At 36.6% G+C, this 14,696-nt stretch overlaps 4 protein-coding genes across 4 annotated transcripts; 3 read left to right on the forward strand and 1 right to left on the reverse strand.

Moving 5' to 3' along the window:
• Positions 1-161: 161 nt before the first annotated feature.
• RRP5 (Rrp5p) lies at positions 162-5,330 on the forward strand (the record flags this gene model as incomplete). Its single annotated transcript, XM_003675399.1, has 1 exon — positions 162-5,330. The coding sequence occupies one exon, from the start codon at positions 162-164 to the stop codon at positions 5,328-5,330; it is 5,169 nt and encodes a 1,722-aa protein (XP_003675447.1).
• A 744-nt stretch (positions 5,331-6,074) lies between these two features.
• MTF1 (RNA polymerase specificity factor) lies at positions 6,075-7,106 on the reverse strand (the record flags this gene model as incomplete). Its single annotated transcript, XM_003675400.1, has 1 exon — positions 6,075-7,106. The coding sequence occupies one exon, from the start codon at positions 7,104-7,106 to the stop codon at positions 6,075-6,077; it is 1,032 nt and encodes a 343-aa protein (XP_003675448.1).
• Positions 7,107-7,281: 175 nt separating this feature from the next.
• On the forward strand, positions 7,282-9,249 carry TAF7 (TATA-binding protein-associated factor TAF7; the record flags this gene model as incomplete). Its single annotated transcript, XM_003675401.1, has 1 exon — positions 7,282-9,249. The coding sequence occupies one exon, from the start codon at positions 7,282-7,284 to the stop codon at positions 9,247-9,249; it is 1,968 nt and encodes a 655-aa protein (XP_003675449.1).
• A 313-nt stretch (positions 9,250-9,562) lies between these two features.
• Positions 9,563-14,674, forward strand: SNF2 (SWI/SNF catalytic subunit SNF2; the record flags this gene model as incomplete). The annotated part of the gene is made up of 1 exon (XM_003675402.1): positions 9,563-14,674. One exon carries the CDS (start codon positions 9,563-9,565, stop codon positions 14,672-14,674), a length of 5,112 nt encoding a protein of 1,703 aa, XP_003675450.1.
• Between the last annotated feature and the right edge of the window lie 22 nt (positions 14,675-14,696).

Here is a 14,696-nt window from a genome sequence, read left to right on the forward strand (position 1 = left end):
AATTTACTATTAATCTGAATCTTGCTTAGTGCGTTAGGAAGTATTATTTGATTCGTTAATAAAGGAAAACTATTAGCTCACTCACATACTCGAATCCCTGATTACACCATTCCATTATAGATCTTATCTCTATATTTATTAACATTTTTAAGAAATAAGCAATGGTACCTCCCACAAAGAGAAAGAGAGATGAAGAGTTTCCTCTTGCAAGAGAAGATGCTACACAACAGCCAACTGCTTCTTCCCTTATGAGGAATACTGAAGAAGTATCATTTCCAAGAGGTGGTTCTTCGGCACTTACACCATTAGAATTGAAACAAGTTGCAAATGAAGCCGCCAATGACGTACTTTTCGGTAAAGAAACTTCCACAGATGTTGCTGAGTCTACAACAAGACCAAAGAAAAAAAAGAAGACAGGAAAGAAATCGAAGAAGGATACAGAAGAGAAGACTGAAGAAGAAGATGAAGAGACTTTGTCTGTGGTTCAACATGTCAACTTCAAAACTTTGAAAATTGGATCACTTGTCTTGGGTCAGATATCTGAGATATCAAAGACAGATATGTGCATCTCATTCACCGATGGCTTATCCGGTTATGTAAATTTAACTCATATTTCAGCACCATTCATGACAATCTTGGAAGAATTAGACGATGATATGGATGATGACGATGAACTTGAGAAAAAGAAAACTGATGAAGAATATGATTCTTCTGACGATGAAGAAGAAAAAGAAAAGGCAACCAAAGATTCAATTGGACTACCTTCTTTGGAAAATTATTTCAAGGTTGGACAATGGTTGAGATGCTCGGTAATTTCCAATACTGCATTGCTACCAAAAGATAAGAAAAATAAAAAGAAGAAAATCGAATTAAGTATCGAACCATCCGTTGTAAATACATTGACGGAAGAGGACATAGTGAGATCTGCATCCGTACAATGTGCTGTCAAGAGTATAGAAGATCATGGTGCCATGCTAGATATTGGTATCGATGGATTTACAGGGTTCATTTCTAAAAAAGACTATCCAGAATTCGAAAAATTACTTCCTGGTGCTGTGTTTTTGGGTAATGTGACAAAAAAATCTGACAGAACTGTTACTATAAACTTAGATTTTTCTGATAAGAAAGCCAAAATTACCCATATTTCCTCAGTTGATGCTGTTGTTCCTGGTCAAGTTGTAGATTTACTCTGCCAAACAATAACTAATAATGGTATCGTTGGTAAGACCTTCGGCCTTGTACCAAGTTTCATAAGTACAGCCCACCTAAGGGTATTCAAAGAGGAAGAGCTAAAACATAATTTTGCTGTTGGATCCAATATCCCTTGTAGAATTATTGCCGTCTTAATTAACAAAGAAAATGATAAGACATTATTATTATCTACACTCCCACACATAAAATCTCTCAAGAATGTTTTGGGTGAGGTTGAAAATTTGACCGCATTCCCTATTGGCCACCTGATCGATTCATGTACCGTTAAGGGTCGTGACTCTGATTACTTATATTTGGCAATGGATGATGATCGTGTAGGTGAAGTCCATTCTTCAAGAATTGGTGAGCTTGAAAAATTCGATAAACTAAAAGCTAGAGTGTTAGGGTTTAACTCAATTGACAATCTATATGAGCTCTCAACTGATCCAGAAATTCTAAAATTGAAGTATTTAAGAAGTAAAGATATCCCTATTGGAGAAGTTTTGCCTAATTGCGAAATAACGGCAGTGTCGAGTAAAGGTATCGAACTAAAAATATTCAATGGTCAATTTAAGGCCATTGTACCTCCAATGCACATATCCGATACCCGTTTAGTTTATCCAGAAAGAAAGTTTAAAATCGGTTCCAAAGTAAAAGGTAGAGTATTGAATATTAACAATAGAGGGTTGATTTATGTAACACTAAAGAAAACATTGGTCAATATAGAGGATGATGATATCCAATTATTGTCAAACTTCGCAATTGCTAAGGAAATTCAAGAAAAAAATCAAAAGACCGTTGCTACCGTGACAGCATTCAGACCATCTGGTTGTATTGTTGCATTTTTTGGTGGTATGACTGCCTTTTTACCAAATGCTGAAATTTCTGAAGTCTTTGTTAGGAAGCCAGAGGAACATTTGAGGTTAGGACAGACAATTGTCGTTAAGCTACTTAAGATCGACCAAGAAAATGCAAGAATGTTAGTGACTTGTAAAATTTCAAATGACCAAGCTGAAAAGAAGAAAGAAACTATTGAAAAATTAATTCCTGGTAGGTCTATGGTGAAGGTTAATGTTGTTGAAAAGACAAAGGACTCGGTTATTGTTGAGCTCCCTGAAACTAGTTTACGTGGTGTTATCTATGTAGGCCATTTGTCTGATGCAAGAATTGAACAAAATAGAGCAGCCATTAAAAAAATTGCCATTGGATCTGAACTAAAGGGGTTAGTAATCGACAAAGATGCTAGAACGCAAGTGTTCAACCTTTCCTTAAAACAATCACTGATTAAGGATGCTAAAAATGAAGTTTCCCCTCTTACTTATGCGGACATAAAATCCAAGTCGAAAACTACTCCTTTACATGGTTATATTAAATCTATTTCCAACAAGGGTCTATTTGTTGCATTTAATGGTAAGTTTGTGGGTTTAGTGCTTCCAAGTTATGCCGTCGAGAGCAGAGATGTCGACATTTCTAAAACTTTCTATATCAACCAATCGGTTACTGCATACTTGCTTAGATCTGACGATGATAATGAAAGATTTCTACTTACATTGAGAACACCTTCAACTAAGGATGATTCATCTAAGGTAACTGGTACTGAAACCTTGAAACCAATTGACCCAGCTATGAAAGATTTGAAAGATTTCACTACAGGAAAAGTCGTTAAGGTCCAAATTAAGGGTATAAAGAAAAACCAATTGAACGTTGTTCTTGCAGATAATTTACATGGTAGAATTGATATTGCAGAAGTTTTTGATTCATTTTCTGATATTAAAAACGCCACACATCCTCTAATAGACTTTAAAAAAGGAAATATCATAGATGCAAAAATTATTGGAACTCATGACATAAAGAGTCACAGATTCTTACCAATTTCTCATCATGCTGTTAAAGGCTCTGTTCTAGAACTATCATTGAAACCATCTCAAATGAGAAGCAAAGATATTAAAACACTCTCCATTTCAGACGTTGCCGTTGGGGATGAATTAACCGGTTTCGTAAATAATTATGGTTCTAACACTCTTTGGTTAACTGTCTCTCCCACACTAAAGGCTAAAATATCGTTATTTGATTTGGCTGAAGATGGTTTAAAATCATCTGAAAAGGTTGAGGACAACTTTCCTCTAGGCTGTGCTCTACCAGTTAAAGTAACATCTATTGATACTGAGCATGGTGTTGTTAATGTTACCGGTAGGTCGCATACTGAGATTTCTTTCGAAAGCTTAAAGGTTGGCGATAATGTCCCAAGTCGTATTATCAAAATTGCAGATAGTTATGTATTATTGGATCTCGGTAATAAAATTCATGGTATAGCATTTATTACTGATGCACTGGATGATTTTTCTGTCCCATTGAAAGAAGCGTATAAGGGAATGGAGAACGATATTGTTTCAGCCAAGATTGTGTCAATTGATGCTGAAAACAAAAAGGTTAATCTTTCTTTGAGGACAGAGTCTGCAAAGACCCCATCTATTTCTTCACACACTGATATATCGCAAGGGGATGTTGTTCATGGCCTGGTTAAAAGCATATCGGATAAGGGTATCTTTGTTTACTTAAGTCGCTCAATAAATGCATTTGTTCCCGTAAGTAAGCTATCCGATACTTATTTGAAGGATTGGAAGAAATTTTTTAAGCCAATGCAGTACGTTATTGGTAAGGTGGTGAACGCTGAAGAAGATTCTCGTATTCTATTAACTCTTAGAGAATCTGAAGTGAATGGTGATTTGAAAATCCTAAAGAATTACGATGATATTAAGGTTAATGAAATATATAACGGTTCGGTTAAGAATGTAACGGATTTCGGTGTCTTTGTTAAACTTGATAACACAGTCAATGTAACTGGTCTAGCACATAATTCTGAAATTGCTGACCAGAAGCCTGAAGATTTGGCTTCATTATTTGGTGTTGGGGATAGAGTGAAAGCATATGTTTTGAAGGTTAATCCAGAAAAGAAACAATTATCCTTAAGTTTGAAAGCATCCAGATTCGGTAACACAAATGAGTCCAAGGTTGAAGAAAAGGAAACAGTTGACGCCGATGGTGATGAGATCATGGAAGCTGTGGATTATAATAATGCTCCATCTGATAATGAGAACGAAACTGAGGAAATACTAGAAACTGTTTCAAAACCAAAAATATCTACTGATGGTTTATCATTGAGTACTGGTTTCGACTGGACTGCCTCTATTTTGGATCAAGCACAAGCTGAAGAGAGTTCAGAAGAAGATGAGGATTTCACCGAAACTAAGAGAAACAGACATAAGAAGAGAAAGCAAACTATTGTTGAAGACAAAACCATTGATATTAACACAAGAGCTCCTGAATCTGTTGCTGATTTTGAAAGATTAATTATTGGTAATCCAAATTCTTCTGTTATCTGGATGAACTATATGGCATTCCAATTGCAGTTGAGTGAAATTGAAAAGGCTCGTGAACTAGCAGAACGTGCGTTGAAGACTATTAACTTTAGAGAGGAATCTGAGAAACAAAATATTTGGATGGCAATGTTAAATTTGGAAAATACTTTTGGAAGTGATGAAACTTTGGAGGATGTCTTTAAGAGGGCATGTCAATACATGGATTCCTTTACGATGCATAACCGATTACTAAGTATCTATCAAATGAGTGGAAAGATTGATAAAGCTGCTGAATTGTTCAAGATTACTGCCAAGAAATTCGGTAGTGAAAACGTGTCCATTTGGGTATCTTGGGGTGACTTCTTAACATCTCATGGTAAAGCTCAAGAAGCTCGTGGGATCTTATCTAATGCATTGAAAGCCTTACCAAAACGTGACCACATTGAAGTTGTGAGGAAGTTTGCTCAACTAGAATTTGCAAAAGGTGATCCTGAAGGTGGACGTTCATTATTTGAAGGTTTGATTGCAGACGCCCCTAAGAGAATTGACATATGGAACGTTTACCTAGATCAAGAGATTAAGGCAAATGAAAAGAAGAAGGTCGAAGATCTATTCGAGCGTGTGGTTTCCAGAAAGATTACTAGAAAACAAGCCAAATTCTTCTTTAATAAATGGTTAGAATTTGAGGAATCCCAAAATGATAACAAGGTAATGGAATATGTGAAGGCAAAGGCTACTGAATATGTATCAAATCATACCAAGGAAGATGAAGCTGAGTAGGTGATACAAACAATGGGTTTCTAATGATTATTCTGTAAATTATTGTAAATTATGTGTACTGGTTTATTAAAAGTATAAGTTCAAGTTAAGTTAATCGTGTAAGGTGAATATTTGCTAATTACCCTATGGTAACAATAAATGTACGTATAGTAACCTCCAGAATAACCTAAATGCATTACAGCAGAAACGAATCAAACTGAAAATTTTACTGGATGAGAAGTACCTCTACATAATTATTTAATACAACCTGCTTCAAAAAAAAGCCACTGACATTAAGAACTTGTTAGTTATGAATATAAATTTATTTACATGATTAATAAGAAGTTAAAATGATGTCCCATAAAGCAGATTTCGGCGAAAAAAGAAACCTGAATTATGTGTATATATACATATATCAAATGTTGAAGCGAGCGAAGTTTCAGAAGGAACATACAAATGCTTCAAAGAAAATGAAGCTGGAATAAAATATGAAGACCTCACCGCAAGTAATATAATTGCAGCAAAACTATGATCAGGGCTTTGATGCAAAACTAAGAAAATTTGTAAACAGTGAATGTAGTCTATCAAAGATTATTGTGGAGCTTAGTAGGCATGAGTTATCCGTTTGAGTTTGATTAGGATGTGGGTTCTCGAAAACCCCGAATAAGAATCATGGCGATTTACCGAACATGAATTTAGGCTTGAAAATGTGTAATCAATATAGCTATAATAAAGGGAGTATCATAAAAAGATGCATAACCTTGATTATGATGTGCTTTCCTCTTGTAAAATATCAACAAAATCCATGTAAATATCAGGTTTAAAGGGCCAGTTGGCAAATATCTTTGTAAGATAAATAAAGTCATCATTGGTCATCTCGCCAGGTGTCTTGTTCAAGTATGTTGAGTCTTCAATCTTTTCGGTAAAGTAATCTTTGGCACCATGGCCAAGGGATTCCAGGGCATCGATTAACTTTGTTTGTTTCAAAATCATTAAATGTTTGGTCACGTAGTCCCAATTTTCTAGATCTAAATCATGATTTTTTGGATTTATTTCCAATAAAGCAATTGATGTGGCACTTGATACTCCAGCCCCTTTTAACATACTATCTTCACCAAAAACAATAGGATTACTTTCATCTAACACTATCTTGTCAAATTTTTTCAACTCAGCAATATTGGATATGGCTAACAATCGCGTGTCAGTAAAGGCTTCCCTGATTACAGAAGCTTTACTTCTAAGTTTACTTTTTGGTTCAGCCATCAATTTGCTAGCAGTGGAGAGAGGTACCCACAACAACATACGGACTCTTCCAAATCTTTGCAGCCAATTTCTATTACCTATGCAATGGAACCATTGCATTATCAATGATTCGTTGTTTCTATTGGTGACATTCCCGACAACCAAAAAGGAATTGTGAATATGTGTCAAAGGCTGCTTCTCAGGTACCAGTAACTTCTCCTTTTCAATAATTTCAATAAATGATTCCCAATGGTAAGGATCACGTTCAGTACGTTCGAGAGGTGAGGGAAAAGGAAATTCAGATTTTATCAATTTCACGAATTGCGATCTTGACTCCATCAGCACATACTGCTTTGGCTGATACTTATTATAGAACATAGTACTTTGAACACAGGGGCCCGGGTACATGTCTAAAACTTTGAGAGTTGAGGAATATTCCTTAAAATCCAACTTCTTAAAGATTTTATCGAACACTTTTGGATTTATTAAATATTGAGAGCCGTAACGTTGGGTAATCTTGGAAAGAACTCCGGTAGTGGGTACAGACAGTGACATTACAACGACATGGTGGCCTTCTAAGGAGAACAATCTCCAAATGAGGTTTCATCAACTATACTTTTATGCCATTGTTCTTCTATTTTGACTAAAAGTTTCAAAATTGTTGCCAGCGATAACCCGGACACTGCGAAAAGAAGTTGAATTAATAATAAAATTACTATTAGAACATTCAATGGAAGGTAACAAAGTGCATCCATCGAGACAGCCAGACATAATAACTGCCAAAGTTATCTATTGGTTGGTAATGGTGACCATAAAACTGAAAAGGCCTAATCCACCCAAGGAAACAGCTGAGGATTCAACGAATAAAGAACCTAAATTGAAAAAGATTCGCATAAAGACGAAGAATAAAGACAATGAACAGATACCTAAGAAGCCTAAATTAAAGATAAGTCTGAAAAAGAGAAAGGTGACGGATCCCCTTATGGACAAGCCAGTAGGGGGGCCGTTGAAATTGAAGCTACACAGAAAACCATCAGCATCACCTATAGTTGAAAAGAAAGTGCATAAAGCCCCTCGACTCAGGTTAAAACCTATACGGATTCCAGGAGAAGGATATGATTCTGAGGCATCAGATATTGAAGATGATCCACTGATTGAAAGTGGGATCATTTTAAGGGTCCTACCAGATATTCAAGTTGAATTCGTAAAGAATAGCATTGAGTCTGGTGACTACTCTGGGCTTACTGTTAAGTGGTTGGGTCATCGTCATGCTGTGGTGAATATAAATGGTAATATGTATGGCGCTATATTGGTGGATCTACCGACTGTGATAGAGGTGAATAAAAGTGTTGATAGGAAAAATTTATTGAAAACTTTTGATGTCAGCCAAATGCTGATATGTATCAAAACTATTCAAAAGGAGGATGAGGTTTTTACGTTGAAAGCACCAAACTCAGAAGATTTGGTGACAAAACATTATTCAGATATCGAGGAAGAAATTCTTGGTAATAAGAAAGTACTCATGAAAGAACAAAATACCGATCTCTTGTCTGAGCTCGAAAAACAGTATTTAGATGAAATTGCAACTAAAGGCTATGATTATAAACACGGTTTAAGCCCGCCGTTGTATAATGTGAGAAATAGACGATTTAGAAGAAAAATGGGACCCTCAGAATTTGAATATGCGGAAGAAGTGGTAGAAACACTGTTACGGCAAGATGAAAAGGCAGAAAATGTAACATACGAATTAGTTGACGAAAGCGAAATGCTGGGAAGATCCAATTCAACACCTATAATATCAGAAGATTATTTCAAAGATGCCGATGTTCAAGAACCAAGTGCTGCGATAGAGTCAACAGTACCAATTTTACCAATAGACGAGAATATTAGAAAAGAAGCAAAGATCCAGACAAATGTCAATTTGGAAGATGAAGATGAAGATTTAGACCTTGCCGCAGTATTTGGAAGTGATAGTGACAAAGAGGAATTTAACAATAACACCGACCTTACCTCCGGACAGACGCCTACAGTGGATAATCAACGATTTGAAACTGTTGAGCAAGAGTCGGGGAGTGAAGGTAATGAAGAAGAGGAAGAAGAAGAGGAAGATGATGATGAAGAAGATGAGGAAGAAGAAGATGATGAGGAAGAAGAAGAAGGTGAGACAGGTGAACTAGTTGCTAAGGAAGATAGACAACATGTAGAATTATTAGCAGATGAACTCAGCGAATTGGAAACGACATTGACACACACGAGAAATAAATTGCAAAAAGTAACGAACCCATTATTAAGATCAAGATTTATTGATAACATCAAAAAACTTGAGAAGGAGGTCGAGCTGAAGAGGAGACAATTCAAAATACGTGAAGATCAACTAAACAACGTAAATCCTCATGATTCAAATGACTTACATAAGTCACCTAGTACCAAAACGTCCGCCCTCGATATGGATGATGAAGAAGAAGAAGAGGATGATATGGAGGATGAGGAAGAGGAGGATGATGAAGATGAAGAGGAAGAGGAAGAGGAAGAAGAGGAAAGGAATATAGAAGCTGATGAGATTGTCCCTGAGCAGAGTAATTCAAATACGGAAGCCATTAGCATGACGAACACTGATGGAATCACAAATCTTCAGGAGAATCTGGATCAGAATGATCTGGACATGATGATGTTATTTGGTGCTGAGGGTGATGAATAGAGGGATAAAGATGTGTATGTAATCTCTATATCGTGCGTATATTATGAACATTGTATTATCATTAAAATAACATCCGTGGAAAACGATGAGAATGCTGAAATTTCAGAAATCATAAACATGAAATTCAAGTTCGGACCATCTGAAATAAATAATATATGTACACGAAGAATACAATAGGTAAATCCAGTGAGTAATCGAATATTTGGTATCATTCGGACCTTTTTACTTGACCACAGTTGTTGATAGGCCTTTTTTTGCTGTTTGTTAATAGAATCGTGTTAACAAGATAAACTAATCGACCTCAACAAGTTCAATGGAAGTGGAAATACCAGACCGCATCTTCACGAAAGAAGAAGTTAACCGCTGTTATTTAAAATGGCAACAATTGCGAAATCTACATGGTGAAAATGCACCCAAGATACCAGAATTTATTATGTGTACCAGAATATTACAAAAGGCAGCAAAACAACAACAGGATGCCAAGCTGCAGCAGCAAAATGCAGTCCAAAACAATACACAATTCGATCAAAGTAATGACCCACGAGAAAGTGTTTCAATAGCTGGATCACCGAAAGCAGGAAATTTACCTCCAATACAACCCGTGAACTCCAGAAAGCAAAGTGAAGTGAGTAAGGTGCCGCCTAATCAAGGGAACAATCAAGCGCCGCAGCTAGTGGATGGTATGCAAAATCAATTATCACCTGGACAGCAGTATCAGAATGCTCTAGACCAACATCATGGAGGTGAACAGGAGTTCCAAGCTCAACCTCGCGCACAATTGCTGCCTGAGAATGAGAAGGCTCAAATGGAAGCTGAACTTCAACAATCTGGTTCAGGACAGCAGGATGGACCTTTTTATAACCAGCACATGCCTCAACAATCGCCACCATCGATTCAACCGAATTACAAGCCAACCCTTTCCAACACGGAAAAGGAACCCAATGGTTTATCAAACAATTATAACAATAGCAACCCTAGCCAACGAGGAACGCCAATGTCAGCGGGATCTCCTCAGCAACGACCTCATCCTGCAAGTATATTTACTCATGAACAGTCAACTTTATTGAAAGCACAAATTACTGCCTTGAAGTGTCTTGTAAACCAACAACAGGTTCCTAGAGAATGTCAAGTTGTCATTCAACAGTCTATAGAAAGACCACCTGATTTCAAGCGAATGTTAATGTCTTTAAGTGAATTTGTGAAAAGACAACATTTTGAAAGACAAAATGGTCAAAAACATGAAGGACCAAATGTTGCTGGAGCCACACAACACGTTGGCAACAATCCAAATGCGACAAATACACAACAATCCATAATTAATGACAAGAAACCCTCACCAACCGAAGAACAAGGCGAGAATCCAAATCCAAGCATTATTAAACAAGAGCTTTCTCAAACCATAGAAAATCAACAGAATACCCAAACTACTACAAATGAAGCAACAGACCTATCACTTCCTGATCGTGTCGATACAACGAAAATGGAACAGCAGAAAGAGAAGATTTTGGATTTAGGTAAATCTGCAACTCCAAAGGAAAATATACCACCTGGTCTAATCGACAAAAGACGATCGAGAACACTTTCAAATCAGGACGACCTCTCTCCAAAATCAATTACCTCAGAAGAAATACGTGATGCAAGGAAATCTTCTGTGAAAGAAAATGAACTACCGCAATCACCTCCTTTCGAAGGTGAAAAAGAACCTCCCCAGCAAGCTGCCCCAATATTACTGGAAGAATTTAAACTATTGCATAAAGAGATCAAAGAAGTCGTTAATGTTACCGATCCAAGCATGATTGTTGACGCCTTTTCTTTACCTAATATGGAAACCAAAGTAGATTACGAGAAATTATTTCCAACGTCTGAAACTAGCAAACAGGAGATATACCCAGGTTTGTTACCAACCGGATTAGATGTTCATTCAGCAACTGAACTATACCATACATTAACGGCATTGAATATAGGCACTACCATAGACGCTTTTCTCAATGATATAGTAAGTGATAAGACTGATGAGGAAACACGTTGCAATTCTCTTTATGACTACTATGCCCTCCAATTACTACCTTTACAGAAGGCAGTCAGAGGACATGTTTTGCAGTTTGAATGGTATCAAAATTCCTTATTGCCTAATACTCATCCAAATTTCTTGTCCAAAGTGAGAAATATTAATATGCTCGATACCATCTTTACAAGAGAATTATACAGGAGACACGAGTTGGTACAATATCAGAAACTAATGGTTCACGAAGAGAGGAAATTGAGAAGCATAACCCATTCTTCTGTAGTTCAGTTCAATCTGAAAAATGAAAGAAGAAATAGACATGTAAAGACCGGTAATAAATTCTTTAACATTCATGCCACCATAGAGAAAGATGAACAAAGAAGGGTAGAAAGAAAAGCTAAGGAACGTTTACAGGCATTGAAAGCAAATGATGAGGAAGCATATATTAAACTATTGGATCAAACAAAAGATACAAGAATCACACATTTATTGAAGCAAACAAATGCCTTTTTGGATTCTCTAACGAGGGCAGTTAAGGACCAACAAAAATATACTAAAGAGATGATCGATTCTCACTTACTTGAAGCCTCTGAGGAGGATAAATCCGTTTCCCCTTCAATGCCAGTGGCTACATTTCCTGATGAGGAAGATGGGGAAGAGAAGGGAAATTTTGATTACTACAGTGTTGCACATAGAATTAAGGAAGAGATAAGGCAACAACCCGCTATGTTAGTTGGCGGAACCTTAAAAGAATATCAATTGAAAGGTCTTCAATGGATGGTTTCATTATTCAATAACCATTTAAATGGTATTTTGGCTGATGAGATGGGTTTAGGTAAGACAATTCAGACAATTTCGTTATTGACATACCTTTACGAAACGAAACATATTCATGGACCTTATCTTGTTATTGTACCCTTATCAACATTATCGAATTGGAGTAACGAATTTGCTAAATGGGCACCTACAATGAGATGTATCTCTTATAAAGGTTCTCCTAATGAAAGAAAATCTAAGCATGCAATTATCAAGTCAGGAGAATTTGATGTGGTACTGACAACTTTCGAGTACATTATTAAAGAGAGGGCGTTATTATCAAAGGTAAAATGGATTCACATGATTATTGATGAAGGTCATAGAATGAAGAACGCGCAATCAAAGTTATCACTAACTTTGAATACGTATTATCACTCTGATTACAGACTAATTCTAACTGGGACTCCACTGCAGAATAATTTACCAGAATTATGGGCACTACTAAATTTTGCGCTTCCGAAGATTTTTAACTCTGTAAAGTCGTTCGACGAATGGTTCAACACACCTTTTGCGAATACTGGTGGTCAAGATAAGATTGAACTAAGTGAAGAAGAAACTTTACTAGTTATCAGAAGACTTCATAAAGTGTTAAGACCTTTCTTATTGCGTCGTCTCAAGAAGGATGTTGAGAAGGAACTTCCAGATAAAGTAGAAAAAGTGATCAAATGTAAGATGAGCGCCTTACAACAAATTATGTACCAACAAATGTTGAAATATCGTCGTTTGTTTATCGGTGATCATACAAATAAAAAGATGGTTGGTTTAAGAGGGTTCAATAACCAGCTAATGCAGTTGAAAAAGATTTGCAATCATCCCTTCGTTTTTGAAGAGGTAGAAGATCAAATTAATCCCACGCGTGAAACCAATGCAAACATATGGCGTGTTGCTGGTAAGTTCGAATTGTTAGAAAAAGTACTTCCAAAATTAAAAGCCACTGGACATCGTGTTTTAATTTTCTTTCAAATGACCCAAATTATGGATATTGTCGAAGATTTTTTGAGGTTCATTGATATCAAGTATTTGCGATTAGACGGTCATACAAAGTCAGATGATCGTTCAAATCTTCTTAAGTTGTTTAATGCACCTGATTCTGAATATCTCTGTTTTATACTGTCAACCAGAGCCGGTGGGTTAGGATTAAATCTACAAACTGCTGATACCGTTATTATTTTTGATACAGATTGGAATCCACATCAAGATTTGCAAGCTCAAGATAGAGCTCACAGAATTGGTCAAAAGAATGAAGTTAGAATTCTACGTTTAATTACAGAACATTCGGTGGAAGAAGCAATTCTTGAGAGAGCCCATAAAAAGTTGGATATTGATGGAAAGGTTATTCAAGCTGGTAAATTTGATAACAAATCAACTTCTGAAGAGCAAGAGGCGCTACTAAGATCTCTTTTGGAAGCTGAAGAAGAACGTAAGCAAAGAAGAGTAAAAGGACTTCCAGACGAAGAAGAAATGGGAGATAACGAACTAAATGAGTTATTAGCAAGAAATGATGGAGAATTAGAAATTTTCCATGACCTTGATGTAGAGAGGCTAAAACGTGATTCAGAAAGAGGTTTAAAATCAAGATTATTGGCAAATGATGAGCTTCCAGAAGTTTATCACCAGGATATAGAAAAAGAATTAGAAAAGGAGCAATCTGAAGCAGCGGCGGTTTATAGTGGAAGAGGCGCAAGAGAACGTAAGGCGACCACATACTCTGAAAATGTTACTGAGGACCAGTGGTTGCAGCAATTTGAGGTCAGTGATCATGAAGATAATGACAATAATGGTAACAATTCCATGGATGAAGGGTCATTAGATGCAAATGGGAATCCTAGGAAGCGTAAAACTGCAAGATCTCGCGGAAAATCTAAGAGAGCTAAACTGTCTGGTGAATCTGATGCTCCCGAAAATACTATTCCTGAAAGCCCTATGACAGTTGAGAACACACCTAATGAAGAATTACATTCATCTCCAGACCTCGTTTCATCTCCTGTGGAGATTCCATTAAGTACTGGGGCACCAACGACTGCAGGAAAGACTTCAATCAAATCAGCAAGAACATCCACAAAGGGACGTAGCAAAATACGTGCCAAAGGACGCAGTCGCGCGAAAGGCCGTTCACGTCAAGTTAAACCTAAAAATGGCCTTGAATATGTTCGGACTGCACAGGCTGCCGTTGAACCATTACAAGTTCGTGAGAATGTCTCAAAAACTGCTCAGATCTTATACGATTTTGCTGTGAATTATGAAAATAGTGATGGAAGACCGTTATCTGGAATTTTTATGACCAAACCTTCGAAAACTTTGTACCCTGATTATTACTTACTGATCAAGTATCCAGTGGCCTATGAAAATATTCAAAGGCATATTGATGATAAGGCGTATAATAAACTATTCGAAGTATTGGAGGATTTTCACTTAGTCTTTGCAAATGCAAGAATATACAATACTGAGGATTCATTGGTTTATCAGGATGCTATTGAATTGGAAGGTGTGATTATTGAAAAATATAAAGAACTTTCGAAGGATATCAATCCTATTGATTTTTCGTTATTTGATGAGCTTTACGCAACTCAGCCGCTGGTCTTAAATAATATTTCAGAAACTTAAAAGATAGTGTCCTTGTAAGAAA

This window comes from Naumovozyma castellii, chromosome 3 (genome assembly GCF_000237345.1).
Source record: "Naumovozyma castellii chromosome 3, complete genome".
In the NCBI taxonomy this organism is placed as follows: Eukaryota; Fungi; Ascomycota; class Saccharomycetes; order Saccharomycetales; family Saccharomycetaceae; genus Naumovozyma; species Naumovozyma castellii.